Here is a 23,730-nt window from a genome sequence, read left to right as displayed (position 1 = left end):
CCCAGGTTGTGTGATCACCATGTCCCCATTGTGTGCGTGGGCCACGCTCCTTCACTGCTTGACCTCTGACCCATCCCCGCTCACCTGCCCCCAGGGACCTCCAGCACCCACTGGTGCTCCCCAGAGACTCCTGACTCGTGCCCAAGAAGCCCTCGTTCCTGCTGCTGTTTGTACCCCATCGGCCTACCCCAACCCCTTGCCTGGCCAACTCCTGCTTACATGTTAAGACCAGACTGAAGATCCACTTCCAGGTGGAGCTGCTCCCGACACTTTCTACCCCAAGAAGCCTTCGCTCCTTTCTCCCCATGGCTTATGTTGCCGTGAGCTCTTGCCCTGCTGATGGGAGACTGTGCCTTGGTGACCTGTCCTTAGCCAGAGCCCCCTGGACAGTGGAGGTCGCTCTCCTTCCTCCAGCTGTGAAGGCACTGGAGGGAGTATCCCCAGGAATGAACGCGTGAATATAATGAGTGAATGAGTCCATCCAGGAGGGCGTCCCCCTCTCTCATTTTCGCATTTCTGGTCATTTCCCAAGGAGAGCATGCAAAGAGGAACTCAGAGTTCCTGGGCAAAATGGTCACCTGCACAGAGCCCACGAGGCAGGTGCTGCTGACACCATTTTTCTAGAATTGGGGGTGGGGGAGCAGAGAGGGTTAGTCACCTTGCCCCCAGAGGATCTAGAGCCATGTGGGAAAGGGCAAGGGAGGCAAGGGTACTGGGGGCCTAGCTGTGTGGGGCAGGCAGTCAGCTGTGCCATTCTGGGCAGACAGATGTGCCAGCTGTGGGCACCACCTGTGTGCGCCTCCTCTCCCTGCCTGCTCCCTTTCCCTGCCCCTAGTCAGTCATGTGAACTTGAAGTTATAGGATCAATAATGGCCGTGTGTATTGCTCTTGACAGAGGTTACTGTGTTTGTCAAAAGGCTAAGAAGAAAGACATACCTTTCCAACATGGCGAAGGTAGGTTTCCTGAGTGTCCCCCGGGCCCTGTCCTGGCCCCCCACCCACCCAGGTGTGTGTTGGGGCCACCAGGTTCTGGGCTCTGACCTTCTCTGTCTTGCGTGACCAGGCAGCTTCAATGTTAGAGGCAGGGGGAGAGGGGCCAGAGAAAAGATTCTGGAATCTGTTCTGAAATCCCATGGCAGCAGATGGGGACAGAGCCTGGGACCAGTCCTCTGCCCTAAAGCAGCCCCGGGCAGGGAGGCGTCCAGCCAGGCCCGCCTTTGACAGTCTCCATCCTCCTGGCGCAGAACTTCTTCCCCAGACCCAGCTCCTCCAGCTGGTTCCCCCTGCTGTGCTCGAGGGCTGACGGCCACGGCTCTGCAGCAGAGCCTCCCTTCCAACCCGTCTGCAGCAGCCACCTCAGGTTCCAGAGCCAGCCCCGCTCAGAGCCAGCCCTTCAGTGTTGCCTAGGGCGGGGTGGGGGAGGGTTACTTAGCACCCGAGGGCCCGTTTCCTCTCCATAAAACTGAAGTGATTGTAGCGCCTGCTCCTGGGGCAGGGATACGGGTGACCCACCTCCCGTCCTACAGACCCTGAGTATGGAAGGGATTGGATTGTCCCCTTGCATGTGCATGTGTGTGCTCATTCGTGTCCAACTCTTTGTGACTGCATGGACTGTAGCCCGCCAGGATCCTCTGTCCATGGGATCCTCCAGGCAAGAATACTGGAGTGGGTTTCCATTCGCTTCTCCAGGGGATCTTCCTGACACAAGGACTGAACCCCTATCTCCTGCGTCTCCTGCATCGGCAGGCTGATTCTTTACTGCTGAGCCACCAGGGAAGCATCCCCTTGGACACTGGAGGCCAAATTCACTGCCCAGGGCTCCCAGGGGAAGAAAAGGCACGGCTTCTGAGTCCCCTCGGCTACCCTGTAGAGTCCGCCCACCTTTTGCTTTTGAGAAACACACTTGCCTTGTAGATCCCAAGTCACCCACTGGTTCTCTCTCTGGAGCATTCAGGCTCCTTGCTGGGGGCACGGAGGATAAGTGGCTGGGAGAGGAGGCGCCACAGGCCCTGAGACCCCGCACCCACCTGCCCCCAAGCAGAAGCGTTCTAAATGCTGCATTTCAGAAAGGCAGTTGTCGAATGTGGGAAATTCAGACATTTTCATTGTCAGCTGGGATTCCATTTTAGTGGGCAATACCCCCAATCCAGTTTTCTTTCTCTTTGATAACTACAAAATCATGGTAATTTGGAGAGGGGGGCGTCAAGCCACAGTACGATGATGAGATTTCAGTAAGTGTTGTGTGTGCCTTTGTCTTCAGACCATGAGGATGGTGCTGAGAAACACCAGAAGGGTCAGCATCCTGAAGTCGGATCTATGCACCATCTTCCATCAGGGCGTTTTGGATATTTCCCAGAAAGTCCTGTCCTGGGACGTGAGCAGCGCCGATGTCCTGGGAGAGAACACAGAGATGAAATGTAATCCTCCTTCAGCCGCTGCTCTGTGCAGTGTTTGGTATATGATCGGGGCCGGCGTGGCCATCCCCAGTATATGAATCTGCTAACTAACTAGGGGCTTCCCTGGTGGCTCAGTGGTAAAGAATCCGTCTGCCAATGCAGGAGACATGGGTTCAATTCCTGGGTCAGGAAGATCTCCTGGAGAAGGAAATGGCAACCCACTCCAGTATTCTTGGCTGGGAAATCCCATGGACAGAGGAGCCTGGTGGGCTTACAGTTCATGGGGTTGCAAAGAGTCGGACGTACCTAGCAGCTAAACACCAGCAGTTCTTCATAAGTAGCCCCTCCCCCACCTCTCGTCTTGAAGATCTCCCTGCTCCCTGCTAACCGGCTGCCCCAAATCCCAGATCCTCCCCCAGGAGACGCCCCTCCAACCAAACCAGCATCTGAAAAGCATGCACTGAACCCAGTAGACCTCAGGGCTACGGAAACCCCCCTCCCAGGCCACTGACTCCGCTAGAAATCCCAGGTGACTTCCCAAGCCTTGCTCTCACCCTCAGCCCAAGCTCAGAGAGACCCAGGAGGCATAAGGCCTCCCCCGCCAAGTGCGTGCCAGCCTTCCAGGGGCTCCCTGGCTCCTGACAGCCTCCTGTGTGTCTCTCCAAGGGGGCACAGATCGGCAGGGAGGCAGCATGACACCTGAGAGGTGAATGCTCGAGGCGTGCCTGGAAATACTTCCGGGTGGAGCCTGGCGGGGCCTCTGCCAGGGCCGAGGCAGTCCACTGGGTTTCCAAATCTTCCTGGCGTGTGGTGGCACTCAGCTGGGGGGACCAAAGGCTGTCCTTCTGCCCTCTCTCCCCCACTGCTGCCTGCACAGGTCGGGGCCCCAGGTCCCTCATCACTTCCCAGCCTCCACCCCTCAGGTCTGTGCTGACAGAGTCCACAGCCCCCGGCAAGGCACCTAACATCCCTCAGCGGCTTTGATGTCCTTCATCCCCTTTATAAAAACAGCGGGGATGGGTGAGGTCATGTCTGTATCATGCGGTGAGCTCACTTGGAGCCAAGTTCTGCATAATTACAAGGTGTAGTTACGATTTCAAAATCTTTCTTCCCATTTTAACAAGGAGCAGAGGGGGTCGCTGGAAGGCAGGAGCACAGAGCTCTGAACCAGTCGACCTGGGGTGACACATCCCACCCAAGAAGGCATCCTTTGTGTTCACAATGAGTGTGAGGCCCCAGGGGATGCCTTTGAACTGCTGTGAGGATGTGGTCCCCTAGGTTACCTGGTATACAAATACCTACTGGGAAATTCTGCTGCATGGCTCACCATCTTTTGGTTTGTTTTGTCTGTTGATAGGTTTGAGCAGTTTAATTTCTTTGCTGGGGACGTCAACAGATCTCAGTGTATTCATGAATTGTCTGTCTTCAAATCTCCAAGAATTTGTCTTCCAGGTACAAAAACATATTTTTTTAAAAAAGAGAAGAAGTAAGTGTTGGTCATTCTAGCTATATTATAGCACTGAGTGCTCAGGACCTGGTGCAAAGGGAAAGGGTTTTCTCTAGGGCTCTGGACAAAAGTGTGTCATGGTGGGGATGGCACTTCAGGATGGGGAAGTAATATCTCAGAGGCTTGCACATCATACAAGGGTGTGTGTATTTGCTTGCAAGTGGCACATGTGTGCATGGGTGAGCATGTGTGTGGGTGGGTGTAGGCAGGTAAGTGTGAGTGTGTTTGCCCTTGTGAGTATGTGAACACCAAGCAGGAGTGTTTAGGAGGGAGATAGGTTTGTCTATTGACAGATATTGACTTAAAAATAAAGTCACAACCTAGAAGTTGAGAGTTGTTTAATTCAGCGGAAATTTTTAGGACTTCAAGCCTGGGAGACAGCATCTCAAATGACCCTGAGAGAACTGCTGCAAGGAGGCAGAGGAAACAGTCAGGTTATATAGACATTTGCAACAAAGGGCAGGTAATCTGAACATCAAAAGCATTTTGTGAATTAAAGAAAACCAGATATCCCAAGTTAAGCAATTTAGTGCTTTTCTGTGTATGGAAGATGCAAGAGTCTGGGCTGTCTGAAATCATTCCTCTCATATGCATCTCAGCTATCTAGGGCCAGAATCCTGTGTTTTTCACACCCAGAGTTCCTCAGGACTCACCGTAGGGAATGGCTGCAGCCTTGTGGATGCCAGATTGCAGCTATTCTTTTCCTTCCTTGGTGCCCTTAGGGCTCAGGAATACACATTTGGAGGGCTGGAATCACTGATGACCATGATATCCTTGTTTACTGATATGGCAGGAAATACTCCCTTTCTCAGGGAGAACGGTGCTCATATGGGGGTTTTACATACAGTCCCAGTAAAGTGTCAGGTTTGGGTTCATGAAAGCCAGCATGAATAGGTTTTGGATGTGGGTGGGTTTGGTCCTTCTGACAGACATGTCCCTTGGGTTCAGTACACCCTTTGGCTTGATTGTCATCATCACCGGGATCAGAAAGTCACAGTACTGAATCAGGTTCAGCTGCTCACTGCTCAAAAATCAATACTGGAGTGAAGCAAATGTTGGTAGAGAAGAAAATTGGTTTTGATCAGAATGCTTGCAATCTGGATTGAGATGATGAAACTCAGTGTCCCCAAAACCACCTCTAGAGATTCTGCTTGGCCCTGAATGTCTTTAAAGGAAAATGGCGAAGTGATCTCAGTTAATCGCTGAGAAGAGGAGGGAACGGTCCTCCCCATCCTCCACTGCATGCAGGCTTGTGTCCAGGCTCGTCCGCTCCTTGCGGTCTCTCTCTCTCTCCTTTTATTTTTTGTCATGTGTGCATGTGTGCTTCGGTTGTGTCCGACCCTTTGCAACCCCGTAGACTGTAGGCCACCAGCCTCTTCTGTCCGTGGGATTCTCCAGGCAAGAATACTGGAGTTGGTTACCATTTCCTTCTCTGTAGATGCTTTCTTGTTCACACAGTTTGTTCAGGAGATTACTGAAGGGGAAGCTGGGAAAGAGATCTGGTCATCTGTTGATTCTTACTCTTCATTTCTACTTCTTTAATCTGCGGAAAGAAGCAGTAGGTCAGGCAAAGCACTGCATGATCAAAAGGTCTGAAAGGTGTGCTTGGGCAGGAAATGAGCAGGGCAGAGCCAGGGAGGTGGGGGGGTGGGGGGGTGCCTGGTTCGAGGTTAAGGACAGAATGGAAAAGGCCTCCTCCAGAGAGCACCTCCTGCCAAAGGCTGCTTCCAGTCACCCTGTCCGAGCTGACAATGCTATTGGGGGAACCCCAGCACCAGGCCCCAGTGGACCCCAAACGCCTTCTGCCCATGAAGACACCACCCTCTGAAAGCTAAGGCATCTGGGAATAGGCTTGATTGGGAGGCGAAGGGCAGGTAAGAGTAAATTAAGCTGAGAAAGGGAGACAGCATTCCTGAGAGAGGTCGGCAGGAGTGGAGTGGGCATAGGGAAAGCGGGGGACCAGTCTAGGGAAGAGGGGAGACATCTCTGCAGCAGAGAGCCCTGGAGGGCCTGGAACCAGAAGGTGACTCGAGTTTTCTCCAGAAGTCTCCAACAACAGGTCTTCCCAATCCCTCCGTCCCGCAGAAAGCCCAGGGAGGAGCTTGACAGCTGGGTTCTAAGCCTTGGCAGGTGTCTATTCTCATTCTTTGCTTCTTAGAAATAATCTTTTCAGATTCTGTGTGGGCTTTTTAATCATTTTACTCATCTGTTAATTCTTGGCTGGGTCTTGCTCCGTGGGCTTCTCTCTAGTTGCAGTGAGCGGGGGTGACTCGCCAGTTGCGGTGGCCCCTCCTGTGGCAGAGCGCTGGCTCTGGGGTGCACAGGCTTCAGCACTCACAGCACGTGGGCTCAGTAGTCGTGGCACGTGGGCTTAGCTGCTCCACAGCATGTGGGTCTTCCCGGATCAGGGATCGAACCAGCGTCTAGGTTGGCAGGTGGGTTCTTTACCACTGATCCATCAGGGAAGCCCTGCCGCGTGGTTTTGATTTCTCCTCCTTGGTCCTTGGCAAAGTTCACTTGTACCAGAGGTCACGTGCGCAGTTGCATAGCTGTGGAGACTCCGATTTGTTCAATAGGGTGAAGCTCTCTGTCCTCTGGTCCTTGTTTCGGGCATTCACGCAGCCTCAGCTGTGCCCCAGCCGAGCCCACTGAGACCACGGGTACCAGCCCTGCCCCACAGCAGCCCAGGCCAAGCCCATGTGACATGGTGTGTCCACCCTCACCCCCACAGCCCTCATGAATGAGACATCTCAGGAAGGCGGTGGTTTTCTGTCTGCCTGCATTTGATGGGGTTGTTTTTCTAAAACAGCTTGACTGATTTAAAAAAAAAAGACTACTGTCAATAAAATACTCAGACTGTTAAAATGTGAAGCCTCAGGCATGTCCAAGATGACTAATCATCTCAAGTTGTTAGCATCTGGAACACTGGGAGACGCTCAGCTGTGTTGTCTTTCATTTGGTTCCCCCAGTTCTCGTGCAGTTTGGGCCCAAGAGTAATTTCTAAACGTGGGAACCCAAGGTGTCATGCTATGGCAAGAGGAGGAAAGCTCGGGGGTTGGGCTGAGATCGCCCACTGCGCCTCCTCTGGTGGTTTAGGGACATCTTTGTGTGTGCTGAACCCCCTCAGGGGTCCTCCCAAGAGCCCCCCTATCCAGAAGGTCCAGAGGCATGGGGAGAGGATGCCCCTGCTAAGGGGAGTCTGTTTCCAAACCCAGGTTCATGTTCAGGATGCATTGTGAAGCTGAACAGACTGGAAGGTCAGAGGTTGGAGCAGAGAAAGGTTTATTGCAGGGGCATGCAAAGAGAACAAGTGGCTTATGCTCAAAACTCCCCAGAGGCTTTCAGCAAAGCAATTACAAGGGCCAAGTGAGGGGGCGGGGCTCAGGGTGTGTGATTAGCTTGTGCACAATTCTCTGGTTGATGCTGAGATAACAGGGCAGTTAACATTACTGATCCTTAGACACTGGAAGGCCTGCGGGCTGTGTGCTCTGATCAGTAAGTAGTTAGTTTCTTCCACTTGTTGGTGATGCTTAGCATTGGAAAAGCTCAGGAAAAATACAGAAGATGCTCTCATCTGGGTACTTCAGCGAGGAGCCGCAGCAGAGGATATAGGGGTGGGGCGTGTCTGTCCCAGGGAGGCCGCCCGCATAGGGTCTTGCTTGGTTACAGGTCCACACCCACCCAGAGCCCCGAGTGGTCCTTTGGGGGTTCTCGGTGGGGGCTGAAGATAAGCAGAGATGGAAAAGCACCTCTTTATTCCTCGCCAGTCACCGCAACTCTTCCTTGGAGACTGTGGTTGAGACTGTGGGGGGTCCCTGCACAGGGGAGGTTCAGGGGCTTCACCCCAGCCTGTGCTGGGGAGCTCCTGCAGCTCTGTCAGTTTGTAATTCACCAGAAGTGCAACCCAAGGCTGCTGTGTGTCTGGTGGGGGAGTTCCTTGGTCTGCACATATAGCATCCCCCGGTACCCAGTTAAATGCCACTCAGGCCATCGGATGACCACACAGGTGGGCCTTCCGGGCCTCGATAATTCACCCAGTGCAGCAGCCAGCTTGGTGCTTTCCAAAATCAGCCCCCTTCCTCCCATCTCTGTGGGATTCTGGGCCCCTTTATCACAGCATCTGACTTGCCAGGTATAAATTAGCCCCTGATGTCCCCAGTGGCAACTGCCAAGGGGGCCTCAGCGGGACTGCCCTGCAGGGGTCACCCTGAAGGGGTCCTCACAAGTGACCTCTTTTTAAAAAATTGTGGGGATTAAAAAAAGAAGTAGGCCCCTCTCCCACCTCTTGTCTTCTCCCCCCCACTTCAAAAGGTCTTGCCAGGAATCACCCCCGACAAGCGATGGCGAGAGACCAGGCCTGGGCCTCCTCTCCCCCTGCCCTTCCCGCCTCCTCTCCCCCTTTGGCCACATCAGTGTCTGCACCCGCCGTGGGCAACTTTGACAACATGCTCGCCTCAATTTTTATCATAAACCCCAGCATTTTTTTTTTCTCTCTCTCTAAAATGTAACAGCCAAGCAGAAGCAAAGAGGAGTTCATCCAATTGGCCGCCAGCTTCCAGCTGAGGTGGAATTTCCTCCTCACAGCAGTGAGCAAAGCCATGACCCTCTGTCATAGAGACAGCTTCGGTAAGTCCGAGAACACACAGTGGTGTGTAGGCTGCCGGCCACAGGTGTGGTTACAGCTCAGTGCTCGCCATATGGCGACGTGAAACCCACTCACCGTCTTCTCTCCTTTTTATGTAAAATAAAACACGGACACAGAGAATCACACAAAACCATGCTAATCTTTTTATAACAACACGATGATTCATCAAATGGTTGGACCCTGCCTCCCTCTCCTGTCCATGAAAATAATCAGTAAACAATCAGAAATAAGAACAAAGTTTTACTTGAGCCAGACTAAGGACCAGCCCTCGCAGGTAGCCCTGGTGGGAAACAATCCTCCTGTCAGTGCAGGGGTTGTGGATTCAGTCCCTGGGTCGGGAAGATCCCCTGGGGGAGGGCTTGGCAGCCCACTCCAGTGTTCTTGCCTGGAGAAGTCCATGGACAGAGAAGCCTGGAGGGCTGCAGTCCATGGGGTCGCAAAGACTCCTGGGGGAGGGCTTGGCAGCCCACTCCAGTGTTCTTGCCTGGAGAAGTCCATGGACAGAGAAGCCTGGAGGGCTGCAGTCCATGGGGTCGCAAAGACTCCTGGGGGAGGGCTTGGCAGCCCACTCCAGTGTTCTTGCTTGGAGAAGTCCATGGACAGAGAAGCCTGGAGGGCTGCAGTCCATGGGGTCGCAAAGACTCGACACGACTGAAGCAACTTCACACACACGCACTAGGCCTAGCCCACAAGCCCGCTCCCCAGATGACCTTGAGAAGCTGCTCTGGAGAGCAGCACAGTTTCATTTCTTGTCAGAACAAAGAACATTAAACAAGTCATTTCCTCAAGGTTTAAAAAGAGAGAGAGACCAGCACGCACACAGCAAGTCAGCATGGCCTTAACACCTAGAAGGGGGGTCTTATCATTGACGGAGGACCAGCGTTGGTGTCCCCAGAAGGCAGGCATTTAATCTCTGTTTTCAACATGGACGTTCTTTACTTCTGGTCAATATGTCCTTTTCTCTAACAGTCAAAGCAGCGGGCCTGTGTAGGGTTGATAGGCCACAAACTCGACACTAGTTTCGTTAGCATCAGAGTCAAGTTCACTCATGTATAAAGCCAGATGCCTCCTCTAGAGTTCAATATGTGGAAGTTTCTTTTATCATTCCCCTGCTGTCATTGTCAGATATGCAAGAAATCTCCTCTGACTTTTTAATTATCTGCTTTGGGACATTCTCAGAAAAGAACCAGGCACCCACTTCTACTCCCACCTGAGATGGAGGGAAAAAATGGGTTCTTTGGGGCACCTGGATTTAACTTCCAGGAATAACAATTGCTAAAGCTCCCCCTGTGGGCTTCCCTGGTGACTCAGACAGTAAGGAATCCGCCTGCCCATGCAGGAGACCTGGGTTCAATCCCTGGATTGGGAAGATCCCCTGGAGAAGGGAATGGCTGCCCGCTCCAGTATTCTTGCCTGGAAAGTTCCATAGACAGAGGAGCCTGGCGTTAGAAAGAGTTGGACACGACTGAATGACTGACGCCACTGTGTGCAGATGGTGGGAAGAATGAAGCAGAGTCTGTCTTGCAAACTTTCTTGTCAAGTGGGTGGTCTTCCTGTGCTGGGGGAGGTCTCACCTGTCACAGCTGTGGTGCAGATGCGTAGGACAGGAGAGTCGTGGACAGTCATCACTGAGGCCCACAGCCCCGTGGACGGGATCACTCGTTCCAGCAGATATCTGTGCATTCTGCAAAGTCCCAGGCTCCTTCCTGGACACTGGACACACAGCCATGGACAGACGGACAGAGCCTCCACCCACGAGCTCACACACCAGTCAGGGTGAGGAACCCCTGCCCCAGGGCTGCCAGAGGCCCTTGCAGTGGGTACGGGGATCAGGAAGAGCGGACAAAGAGCAGAGAAGCCCTATTCTAGACCATTCTGCAAACTCGGGGTCTCTTTGGAGGGTAAGCAGCCACACAGGTGGCACCCATTCATCATGGGGCTCTGCCCATGAAGGTCAGGATGACAGGCTTAATGTTGATGCTCTTCCAGGGCAAAGTTCAGGTACAACCACAAAAGGAAAACCAGCCCTTTCCGTAGATTGTACTGCTGACTGAAAAAAATGCACAATCTGAAAGTTAAGAATTATGTTTTATTTAGTGGACAAAACTGAGGACTTAAGCCTAGGACACAGCATCTCAGGTAGCTCTGAGGGACTGAAGAGGTGAGGGGCGGAGCCAGGATGTATATGAGTTTTTTGCAACAAAGACCAAGTAGTGGGAACCTCAAAAGATTTCTTTTAATTAAAGAAAACCTGACATCTCAAGTTAAGGAATGTGTGTGTGTGAGTGTGTTAGTCGCTCAGTCATGCCCGACTCTTTGCAACCCTGTGGACTGTAGCCCCCCAGGCTCCTCTGTCCATGGGATTTTCCGGGCAAGAATACAGGAGTGGGCTGCCATGCCCTCTTCCAGGGGATCTTCCCGACCTAGGAATGGAAGCTGGGTCTCCGGCATTGCAGGCGGGTTCTTTACCATCTGAGCCTCCAGGGAAGCCCTGAGGAATTTAGTGCTCTTCTGTCTGTGGGAGGATGCAAGAGTCTGGGCTCCCTGAAATCATTCCTTCGATATGCTTCTCCGCTCTCCAGGGCTGCTATCCTGTGTTTTCTCACCCTGAGTCTCCTCGGGGGGTGCTGCTGGGGCGGCTGCAGCAGCTGATGACTAGATGAGGAGTGGACACCCTGTCTCCATCCCGCGTTCCCCAGGGCTCACTGTCGGGGGCTGTAATGTGGTGGCTTGGTGGCCGCAGCACCTTTTGATAACTCATAGAGTGGGTGCCATTCTCGGCTTACAGTGGTTTCCCCCTCCACCTTCTTGGACCTTCATATGACGTCAGAGTACTCACACCACCCGTTCTTCCTCTGCACATGGACCTTGGTTTCACAAAGTCAAACAAGCAAAGAGTTGTTTCAGGGTCAGACTTATTCCAGACCAGGCCATGTCATGTCACAGAACCAGCCTCTCTCACCCAAGACCTAGCAGAGAAGAGTGGACTTTGTGCAGAGCTTTGAATTGCGCAGAAAGGGTCAACACACCCTTCTGGGGTTGGTGCCATCGTTCATGGTCTGAGTTATTTTATAGCTCTTGCAAATTGTATCAAACAGGTAATATGATTCTCCTGCCCAGAAGTGCAAACTATAGTGTGTCAGGTGGGCGCAGCTGAGGACAGCCGTGTGGCATCTATTCGTAAATTAACGTCAGCGGCATTCTTTACTGTCTGTGTATGTTTAGTCCTTTGAATTCTCTCTTTTTCAAATTTATTTTTTATTGGAGTATAATTGCTTTACAATTATACTGTTGGTTTCTGCCTTTCAACAACATGAATCGGCTGTATGTATACATATACCCCCTCCTCTTGGGCCTCCCTCCCACTGCCCCATCCCTCCCCAGTAAGTCATCACAGAGCACCGAGCTGAGCTCCCAATGCTATAATCAGCTGCAGCAGCTTGCTGTTTCTCTGATTAATTGAGTCCCATAAAATCTTTGAAATGCATTCATTTTATATCTGTGTAAGAATCACAGTTTTATCTTCATTAAAAAATTACCTTTTGATGTGTGGCAGAAACCAACACAATTCTGTAAAGCATTTATCCCTCAATTAAAAAATAAGTAAATTTGAAATTTAAAAAGATTTTTAAAGATTAATTTTAAAAATTATTTTTAAGAACTGTTATAAGCCAGATATCCCCCCCCACCCCATTTCTCAACTGAACTGTTAATTATCCTTTTGTTTTCTGGAGCCAGAGGCCTTGGGATTCAAAGCACTCAGCTGGCGCCTGCCCGCCAGCTCCCTAAGGACAGCCCCTGCACCCCTCACGCGTTTCCCCCCAGGAGATGCAGCCAGGTAGTGGGTGGTCGAGGGGCTCGCTCTCCACCTCCAGGAAGGGCACCCGTTTCCCTGCAGGTGGCCCTCCTCCCAGCTCACAGCAGCTGTGCTGATGTTCCCTGTCATGACTCAGCTCACTGAGCACCTTGTGCTAAACCCACCTTCTGGGGTCCTCTGGGTATGGGATGCTGCGAGGGTGATGGACGCTGCAGGGACTCGGGCTTTGCCAGAGGGAGTGAGGCTCTTGTGCACGGGAGCTGAGAGCCCTGGAAAAGCTGTTCGTTCCACCGGGATCTGTTACCTGTCCATCTGTCTGTCTGCTTACTCACTGGGGGGGTGTTATGTCAATGTGGGCTCCTGGCACCTGTCTCACTTGCTGCTTTTGGAATATGTGATTCATATACTTCAGCCGCGCATTGAGGAGGAAGATGAGGAGGACAACGTGGGGAGTCTAAAGGAGATACTGCCAGATGATCAGTCTCCCAGCCAGCCAGACCATGAGCCCCACCACCCTCCAGACTGCCCCCCAGCTCAGGAGCGTGAAAGCCTGAGTGCGGATCCCCCCCGGGTGGTGCTCAGATGCAAGGGCCAGAGCCCCAGTGCCACGGCAGGGAGCAGTGTGGTGGTCAGGGTGCCTGGCTTCCTGGTAGACACTGTCACGGGCAACAAGGTATGCACACCGCGGCCCGGCCTTCCGTCCACCGGTGTTCTCAGGGAAGTGAGAACACAGAGGGCTAGGAAACCCACATGCTGTGCATAGGCACTTAGCTGTGTCTGACTCTGCAATTCCGTGGACTGTAGCCCGTCAGGCTCCTCTGTCCATGGGACTCTTCAGGCAAGAATCCTGGAGTGGGTTGTCATTCCCTACTCCAGGGGATCTTCCCAACCCAGGGATTGAACCCAGGTCTCCCGCATTGCACGAAGATTCTTTACCATCTGAGCCACCAGGGAAGCCTAAGAAACCCATAGAGGGGGTTATACACTGTCCAAACAAGGACACGGGATTCTTGATTCATCTCTGCTTTAAGCGATTTTGCCAGTGTGCCTGTTGACCACTGCTCAGCTCCAAAACATGCCTGGTCTGATGAGAGCTGTGGAATATGGGGACAGCTGAGCCTGCCTGGCATGAACAGACTCACTGAGCAACAGATCACCACAACTAAGAGTGACATGCACTGAAAATGCCTCTGGCAGCATTTAAAGAAAGGAAACACTGAATAGTCTGAGTACAAAGGATTTTTGAAAGGATGGATTTGGGGTCCATCTTGAAAGATATAAAAATAAGGATTGCAGGAATTCTCTGGTAGTCCAGTGGGTAGGACTGTGCGCTTTCAGTCCCAGGGCCTGAGGTTTGATCTCTGGTTGGGAAATTAGGATTCTGAAAGCCTTGCAGCATGGCCAAACAATTAAAATAATGAAAAGTAAGGCAGTTTCTCTGGTGGTCCAGTGGCTAAGACTCCACACTCCCAGTGCAGGAGGCTGGGGCTCAATCCCTGGTCAGGGAACTAGATCCTGCATGCTGCAACTAAGACCTGGGGCAGCCAAGTAAATAAAAAATAAATACATATTAAAAAAATAATGAAAGTAAGAATGGCTACTTACTGAATGTACTGTGCACACTTGATATATATTGTCTCAAAGCCATACAACCCTGCACAGTATCTGTTCTTATCATTTTCATGCCATGGATGAGGAGACAGAAGCTCGGAAAAGCTAAGCAGAGGCCCAGAGTCACACAGCAAGTAAACAGAGGCTGACACCCTGGCCTGCCTGATCTCATCATTCTTCTCCTACAGTGCTAGATAGGAGGAGGATGGTCCAGGCCCCCAGAAAACTAGGACACAGGATGCAGAGATCTGAGATGGGGTCGCGAATGCCAGGGTGGGGAGGCAGATTGAGCAGGAAGTTCAGCTAGATGCGAGGCAGGGGAGTGGGCTGGTTGGGGAAATAAACCTTGACAACAACTGTCAGTAGTAATTTCTAAAACTCCTGCACACATGTTTGGAAGCTTGGCCTCTTTACGTGGCATTCTTTTCACATCCTCAAGTTCCCCAGACCCCTGAAGGCAGGAGTGTGACCTCAACCTGGATGAAACGTCAAAGCCACGTGGCTGAGTCACAGCTGGAACTGTCTGTGCCCTGCAGGCATGCTAAGTCGCTTCAGTCGTGTCCAGCTCTTTGTGACCCCATAGACTGTAGCCCGCCAGGCTCCTCTGTCCGTGGGATTCTCCAGGCAAGAATACTGGAGTCAGTTGCCATTTCCTTCTCCGGGGGATCTTCCAAACCCAGGGATCAAACTTGTGTCTCCTGCATTGGCAGGACGTGCCACCTGGGACGCCCGTCCATGCCCTGCAGCCCTTCCCCATTCCAAGCGCACAGAACCTCGGCCGACTGTTACTGAGCTGGACTGGACGAGACACCCGCTGGACTGGTCGAGACACCCACTGGCCTGGACAAATGAAACAGGAGCCAAAGAGCCACTTCTCACAGTCACCAGCCCTCTGTCTCCATCAGGCGCTCATTTGCTGACCTCGAAACAGTGAATTCAACACCCAGTGCTTCCGTGCTCTCGGTGCCAGAGACTCTAATGTGAGTCTGTAAATAAGAAACTCATCTCCCTGGGAGTGTGTATATGAAGTCAGCAAGACAGAGACCAGGAAACGGGAAAACACTGGCCCCCGATCAGGACGGGTGAGGGGGGAGGGGTGCTGGGCCACCGAGAGAAGGAGCAGATGGAGGCAGTTCAGGCTGCACTCATTGAGCTGCTGATTCAGGGCCGTGGGCAGAGAGAAGGCCCAGCTCAGTCTGGAGAAGGGCAGGTTGGCCAGACTGTGCCCTAGAGAACCCTCTCCTGGCCCCGACCCTCTGGAGAACACAGCCTGTCCTGGGTGGCAGGACCCACCGGGAGGGCTTACCCTAATCGCTTGGGAACCCCAACAGAACGCGTGTCTGAGCTGAACGTTCGAGTCTGATGATTTGGGAAAATATCTGTAGCCCACTGTGAGCAATCCCACGTCTTCCACTTAAGCGGGTTTCCTAGGTGGCTCAGTGGTAAACTCCCCCTGCCAACGCAGGAGATGGATTCAGTCCCTGAGTCGAGAAGATGCCCTGGAGAAGGAAATGGCAACCCACTCCAGTATCCTTGTCTGGGAAATCGCGTGGACAGAGGAGCTGAGAACATTCGGCAGGACGCTTTACTTGCCTGCTCAGCTTCCTCTTCTACAAAATGGAAATAAAGACATCTAAAGACATCTAATTCCGTAGGCTATAATGAGGTATAAATAAGTTAATTATTTGTAAAATTCTTAGACACATAAAAAGTACCCATAACCCTAGTCATTGTTATTATTTCTCCAACAAAACCTCCTAATCTGAACACCCTTCCAGAACATTCTCTCCCCAGTCCCCTAGCCACTCTGGAGTTTATTGCAGTGGGTGCATTCTACCTATATTTAATTGGTGGCAACAGTAGAAAGGACATTAAATAATTGAACGACACAGTAAAGCAATACAAGCAGATACATGTCAGATAATCCAAGGTAATATGCATTAGAGATTCATTAAACCTGCTTGTGCTCGTGCGAGCCTGCCAGTTTAGCCATAATGACTTAAACACTCGAACACTGAAAAGTTAGGCTCGTCTGGTTTCCATTGCACTCACTAGTCAGCGTGTGCACTTGTCTTCAGCAAAAAGGCACACGCTCAGGGTCCCATGTGCTTTCCTCTGCCACGAGTTAACACCTGTTCAGCTGCACGTCTGGGGCTGACGCCCCTGAACAGTTCAGCTCAGTCCCTGCACCTACAGCAGCAGCTCAAGTCAGCAGTCCCCACCGCCACTTCCATCTGTCGCTCTTGTCCATTCTACCGATGCTCAAAATAGTAAGATGCCAAGGCATGTCTTAAGAATAAAGGAAAAATTATACTGCTATTAAATAGAGGCCATTCTCCCTAACCTGGCAACCAGTTCCAGTATTCTTGCCTGGACAGAGGAGTCTGGTGGGTTACAGTCCGTGGAACTGCAAAGTCAGACACAACTGAGTTTTCAGTTTAGGTCATATACTGAAGCATGAAAGCATGGCAAAAATATTTAAAAATAAGTGACTTCAGCCAAAAGGTAAAGATGAAGACAAGTGGTATTTGTTTTGTTTTGTTTTTGCTTTGTTTTTTGTTTTGAGAGACAGAAGAAAAACATCTTTTCATTGGTTGGCGACAGTTATCATTGAATTTATGGAGAATGGGTGAGATATGTACTTTCATTAACCTTGCATTCAAAGTCATCTTTTGCACATCTTTGTCAAAATATGCTAGCTTATGGAGATGGAGGGGGCACTGTTGAAGAAATCAGACCAAGAAAATACATCTCTGTCAGTTTGAAAGTAATCATATCTGGGGATTTGCCCATCTTTCAAATACCCTTGGAGCTGAGGGTGGCTTATTATCCTTGTTTCTCTGATAGGAAGGTTTGCTCAGGCAACTTGATGACTATCTGAGAGCCAACATCAGAGTCTGTGAATGTCTCATGTCAATTACTACCCTATAGAGTGTTAATGTACAGAGAAGACAATGGCACCCACTCCAGTACTCTTGCCTGGAAAATCCCATGGACGGAGGAGCCTGGTAGGCTGCAGTCCATGGGGTCGCTAAGAGTCGGACACGACTGAGCGACTTCACTTTCACTTTTCACTTTCATGCATTGGAGAAGGAAATGGCAACCCACTCCAGTGTTCTTGCCTGGAGAATCCCAGGGACGGGGGAGCCTGGTGGGCTGCCGTCTATGGGGTCCCACAGAGTCGGACACAGCTGAAGCAGCTTAGCAGCAGCAGCAGCAGCAGAGTGTTAATGTAACCCATGAGAGTCTTCACAGACTTCCTCCTTTATGCACTGGTCTATTTGACCAGTGGTGGAGGGAGGGTCTGTGTGGGAACTTGAGCCAACTGTGCCGGCTCATAGGGTCAGAATCCATCTGGAAAGCAGCCAAGGTGACGAGCGTTACAGCTGCGAGGAGACCCGTGGGCACTTCACAGGCTCCCTCCTGACTTTCACAGCTGATCCAGGCTCTCTGAGTCTGTTTTAATTTCTAATTTTTTGGCCGAGCTTCATGGCATGAAGGATCCTAGTTCCCCAACCAGGAATCGCACCCGCACCTCCTGCATTGGACGCACAGGATCTTAACCCCTGGACTGCCGGGGAAGCCCCTGCCCTGTGCCTTTCATGGCAGTGTTGCTCCCCTCTCTGGCCTCACAAACACCTGCAGTGCCCCCATCCTTCTCAAGGGAGCCACCCGCTCCCACTCTTGCGCCAACCCCCAAGACCCTCTCTTGTGCCATCCTGGGTTTCAGATTCCTTCCACAAAGTCTTCAGCAGCCCCTGAGTGCTCCCCTGGGAAGTCGGGGTCCCCTGCACTAGGTCCAGGGTGAGATGAGTGTGTGGTAGGAGAATTCAAATGGTGGGTCCTGAAACGGAAAAGTGTAACTTTCTCTTTTCATTTTTTTCTTCTAAACACCGCCTCCCCACCCCACCCACCCCACACAGCTCATCCAAGTATTGTTGGAGGATAAAGCCACAGAAAGTACCATCAAACTCAGCCTTCCTCTGGGACAGGAGACCCTCATAACCCTGACAGATGGACAAAAATTTGTGATCCACGTATTGGATGTATCCCAAAGCTCTGAGGATATTTATCTTAGGGAAAGTCATGCTGACACGGGAGATTATTTATTGGACTAGGACCTGAGAAAACATACATGTTTTTCATTCTTAAGGATAAATGATAACACTTTTGTTTTGGTGAGAAAGAAGATTTTGTGTAAATAATAAAGGTAGCACTCTTTTCTGTTTATATGTATTTCAAGGAATTGGTTTTGATGAATCATATAAACTGATTTGGAGAATAACTTTTGCCTCTGTTGCCTTTATTCAGAGTATTCAAAATACCTTTATTTTGCGGTATTTCTGTGGGGACTTGAGAGAAATTTAAGAAATCCTGTTGGTAATAAAAACATGGATCATTCTCCAGTGAAAGATAAAGTTTGTAGAATAGCAACCAGTACAAGCAGTCAAAGTGAAGTGAAGTCGCTCAGTTGTGTCCGACTCTTTGCGACCCCGTGGACTGTAGCCCACCAGGTTCCTCCGTCCATGGGATTCTCCAGGCAAGAATACTGGAGTGGGGTGCCATTTCCTTCTCCAGGGGAACAAGCAGTCAAAGGCCTCTCATAATATTTTTCGTCCTCTCAGGAGTACCCTAATCAACATAGAGTTTGTAGAAAGATCCCTCAGGCCTTGAGGAAGAGGGGGAAAACTCAATTCTTTGACAGTGCTGTTAGAGTTACTCACTGCTCCAGCACAGCAGGGGTCCCCAACCCCCGGGATCTAATGCCTGATAATCTGAGGCGGAGCTGATGCAATATCAATGGAAATAAAGTGCACGAGGGATGTAACACACTTGAATCATCCCCCAGGCCCCCGGTGCATGAAAAAATTGTCTTCCAAGAAGCTGGTTCCTGGTGCCAAAAAGTATGGGGACCCCTGCTAAGGATCCCACCTTGGCCTCATTCACATGGCTCTTTTCTTAAAGTGATACAGAACTATGAACCCAACGGTGTCCGCCACGAATGTGGATGTCCTGCTGATGCTCTGTTCCTCTCTAGCACAATCCCAAAAAACCCTGAAACTGAGCGTAGATCCCTGTTAAACCAGACCATTTGTATGTAACTGATTATGATACTTGAAAGGAATTTAACAATTCATGCTTAACACAATGTCTGGTAGCAGTGGACATAAGGGAATGTTTTATTGATCTCCTATTACATAAATGAATTAAATTTCCCGAAATGCTTGGGAATTTTAAAGAAATATCAGAACTCTAGATCACTAGATTCATTATTCATCGTTATGGTTTAAAAAGTAATCATGTTTTAGAGCCTTTACTACTGCATTGAATATGTGATCTCGTTTCTTAAGCCATCTGGGAGCAGTTATTTGTCAAAAAAAAAGAAAAAAAAAAACCACACTCAGAGGCCTGCATCCCTTGGCTTACTGTTACAGCGACTTTGCGTATCCTTTGTTCACATCTAAGTGGACAGGTGATGGGCTGAGTCAGGGAACAAAGGCAACAATAAGCTTTATGGGTCCGGGAACAGTGAATTGTGTTTGCATACTTTGGGGTAAACTGATTAGCTGAGAGCTGACAGAGGGCATTCATCCTTGAAAAGACCATCCAGGCAATCAAAGAAAATTCCACTTATCTGTTTATCTGCAGGGTTTGAAGTTAGGATAAGGGGTGGGGGAGGGTGTGGGTAGTAACAGAGAGGAGAGGAAGGGGCTTCCGGGGCCCTCATCGGCTCCAGCTCTTGGTCTGGGGGTGGCCCTACGGCATGTTCGCGTTGTAAAAATGTGTTTCAAAGCTTCACATTTGCTTTGATTGCTTTTCTGTATATGTTCTATATGACAGCGTACTTTTTAAAACAGAAGTCTGTGCATGTAAGGAGGGGGTGGGGGAGAGAAGGACAGGGAGTTTGAGGGTTAGCGAGCTATTATTATAAACTACCACAGTAAGGGCTGACTGCTCAGTCCCTTAAGTCATGTCTATTTGTGGCCCTGTGGATTGTAGCCCACCAGGCTCCTCTGTCCACGGGATTCTCCAGGCAAGAATACTGGAGTGGGCTGCCATTTCCTTCTCCAGGGGATCTTCCCAACCCAAGGATCAAACACAGGACTGTTAAGTCTCCTGAATTGCAGGTGGATTTTTTACTGCTGAGCCACCAGGGAAGCCCATAAATGACCACAAACTACATACAAATATATATATTATACTACTGTTATATATAGGATCAATAAACAGCAAGGTCCCACTGTATAGCATAGGGAACTATATTCAGTGTCCTGTGATAAACCATCATGGAAAAGAAATTTTTAAAAAGAAGGTCTATATATGTGTGGCTGAGTCTCCTTGCTGTACGGCAGAGATTAGCACGACATCACAAATCTACTTCAATAAAAAGTTTAAATTAAAAAAAAAAGAAATCAGTGCACACATTGTGGAGATTGTGCTGGGGGTTCCCAGCAGGAGAGAACGAGGCTAAGACGCACACAGGAGGGTTTGGAAAGCAACGAGAGCCCTGTATTTCTCACTCCCCATCATCAGCAGGTGCTTGGATGGTTCTGCGAACCTGGGCTGGGCTCACTCAGCCAGCTGCTGTCCCTGACAGGCTCGTGGGGGCCGGCAGGTCTAGGGTGGTCTCCCCTGGGATCCCTAGGCTCCTCTCCCACATCCCTCCGGCAGCCCAGCCCAGGCATGTTCTCATAGCAGAGCTGGGGGCCAAGGAAGCAGAAATAGAAACAGGTTTTCATGCTCCTGTTTGCATCTGTGCCTGCCCCATTATCCAAAGCAAAGTGGAGACGGTTCTAGAAAAGGGTGTGCACACAGAGGGGATGTCGAATGGGTGGATTTTTACAATCTGCCATACAGAGGTCAATGCTACTGCTACCCAAATCATTATCCCAGGTGTTTGATTAGGGAGACAGTTTTGCAGGAGAATGACCTGCTCGAGGTCATTTGGACAACACTGAGAACCTGACCATCAGAACAGGGTCCACAGTCACCCCATGGCATCATCCACTGTGACGTTTTGACAGCACTGCCTTCATGCAACATAACCTGATAAGAAACATAGACATTAGCTCCTTAGTGCTGCAAAGAGCCCATAGTAGTTTCCGAAACAGTCACTTTAAGTAGGAATAACGATGAGAACTTGTACAGATGGAAATCTCCCAAGGGCACATCACTGATTGTCAGTGTGGAGCCTACAGCGAGAGCAGCACGTTGAATTTTCTTCACATAATAATAATAACTACACCCACGTAGATCCTGGAACATGCGTTTTCACTCGTGATGATGGTGAGTTGGAGGCCCACTAACACTCTGTCAGTGGATTTTTCCAAAACCAGAAATTTGATCTAAAATGTACAGTGATGTGTTCCAAAACTCATGCATTCTTTTACCAGGTCCTTTTTAAATACAGGGGATCATCAATGAACAAAAGAGGCATCTCCCTGCTCTTAGAGGATGAAGAAGTTCAGAACAAGCCTCCCCAGAAAGTTCCACATTGGCATGGGGGCCGTGCAGGCTTCAAAGAAATATATTCCCTCCCTTGACTATGTATACTTGACTCTCATACTTTGGCCACCTGATGTGAACAGCCGATTCACTGGAAAAGACCCTGACACTGGGAAAGATTGAAGGCAAAAGGAGAAGTGGGTGGCAGAGTATAGGATGGTTGGATGGCATCACCGACTCAATGGACATGAGTTTGAGCAAGCTCCAGCAGATAGTGAAAGACAGAGAAACCTGGCATGCTGCAGTCCATGGGGTCGCAGAGTCAGACACTTTGCAACTGAACAACAACAACCCTGACTACCTAAAAGAATTTAAAGCCAAGAAGAGAGTCCTCACCAGATATCTGCTGGGCCCTTTATCCTGAACTTCCCAGCTTTCAGAACCATGAAAAATAAATGTCTTTTGTTTGAACCGCCTAGCCTATGGTATTTTGTTCTAGCAGCCCAAACAGACTAAGACAGCCCTTTGTCCCACGTTGAGTGACATTAAGAACTGAGATTGGTCAGTGGACTCAGGTGTGATGCGGACCAGGCTGATCCTTCCATTACAGGATTCCACATAAATATTTCATTTAATAATTTTTATATAGATTATTGCTGCCTATACTGATTGAGTCATTCAGTTCTGTTCAGTCGCTGAGTCATGTCCAACTCTTTGTGACCCCCACGGACTGCAGCAGGCCAGGCTTCCCTGTCCATCACCAACTCCTGGAGCTTGCTCAAACCCATGTCTATCTAGTCGGTGATGCCATCCAACCATCTCAGCCTCTGCCGTCCCCTTCTCTTTTCACCTTCAATCTTTCCCAGCATCAGGGTCTTTTCCTGATGAAGTCAGTTCTTCACATCATGTGGCCAAAGTATTGGAGTTTCAGCTTCAGCATCAGTCCTTCCAGTGAACACCCAGGACTGATTTCCTTCAGGATGCACTGGTTGGATCTCCTTGCAGTCTAAGGGACTCTCAAGAGTCTTCTCCAACACCACAGTTCAAAAGCATCAACTCTTCAACTTTCAGCTTTCTTTATGGTCCAACTCTCACATCCGTACATGACTACTGGAAAAACCAGAGCCTTGACTAGATGGACCTCTGTTGGCTTTTTAATATGCTATCTAGATTGGCCATAGCTTTTCTTCGAAGGAACCAGTGTCTTTGAATTTCATGGCTGCAGTCACCATCTGCAGTGATTTTGGAGCCCAGAAAATAAAGTCTGACACTGTTTCCACTGTTTCCCCATCTATTTCCCATGAAGTGATGGGACCGGATGCCATGATCTTCGTTTTCTGAATGCTGAGCTTAAAGCCAACTTTTTCACTCTCCCCTTTCACTTTCCTCAAGAGGCTCTTTAGTTCTTCTTCACATTCTGCCATAAGGGTGGTGTCATCTGCATATCTGAGGTTATTGATAATTCTGCCAGCAATCCTGATTCCAGCTTGTGCTTCATCCAGTCCAGTGTTTCTCATGATGTCCTCTGCATATAAGTTAAATAAGCAGGGTGACAATATACAGCCTTGACGTACTCCTTTCCCAATTTGGAACTAGTCCATTGTTCCATGTCCAGTTCTAACTGTTGCTTCTTGACTTGCATACATATTTCTCAGGAGGCAGGTAAGGTGGTCTGGTATTCCCATCTCTTTAAGAATTTTCCACAGTTTGTTGTGATCCACACAGTTAAAGGCTTTGCCGTAGCCAGTGCAACAGAAGTAGATGTTTTCCTGGAATTCTCTTGCTTTTCCTATGATCCAAAAGAGGTTGCAAAATAATGACTTTTTCAATTTTATAATTGTTTCTAGGCATATTGGCTGGAGTTCATATAGAAAGCAAAATTTCCCCTCATCAGCAATTTGGTGGTCATTGTTGTTGAGTCGCCTAGTCGTATCTGACTCTTTGTGACCCCATGCACTGCAGCATGCCAGGCCTCCCTGTCCCTCACCGTCTCATGAAGTTTGCCCAAATTCATGCCCATTGCGTCAGTGATGCCGTCCAGCCATCTCATCCTCTGGTGCCCTCTTCTCCTCCTGCCTTCAATCTTTCCAGCATCAGGGACTTTCCCAACGAGTCTGCTGTTTGCACCAGCTGACCAAAATACTGGAGCTTCAGCTTCAGCATCAGTCCTTCCAGTGAATATTCGGGTTGATTTCCTTTGGGATTGACTGGTTGGATCTTGCTGTACAAGGGACTCTCAGGAGTCTTCTCCAGAACAATTTGGTTACCTTGAAATATGATTCATAGAGGGAAGGCAGGATCAATGCTT

General features: G+C 50.0%; 1 protein-coding gene across 1 annotated transcript in view; it reads left to right on the top strand.

Annotated features, from left to right (window-relative positions):
• Nucleotides 1-18,094, top strand: part of RFX8 (regulatory factor X8) — a 52,377-nt gene extending 34,283 nt beyond the window's left edge. Inside the window, 6 exon segments of the mRNA XM_052648728.1 lie at nucleotides 896-954; nucleotides 2,261-2,417; nucleotides 3,754-3,848; nucleotides 8,415-8,528; nucleotides 12,721-13,038; nucleotides 17,900-18,094. Of these exon segments, the coding sequence (XP_052504688.1) occupies nucleotides 896-954; nucleotides 2,261-2,417; nucleotides 3,754-3,848; nucleotides 8,415-8,528; nucleotides 12,721-13,038; nucleotides 17,900-18,094 (938 nt within the window).
• The last annotated feature ends 5,636 nt before the right edge of the window (nucleotides 18,095-23,730 follow it).

The sequence above is a fragment of the Budorcas taxicolor genome, chromosome 11 (genome assembly GCF_023091745.1).
Source record: "Budorcas taxicolor isolate Tak-1 chromosome 11, Takin1.1, whole genome shotgun sequence".
Taxonomy (NCBI): Eukaryota; Metazoa; Chordata; class Mammalia; order Artiodactyla; family Bovidae; genus Budorcas; species Budorcas taxicolor.
The sequence above is the reverse complement of the archived record's forward strand: the minus strand, read 5'-3'. Positions and strand labels throughout refer to the sequence as shown.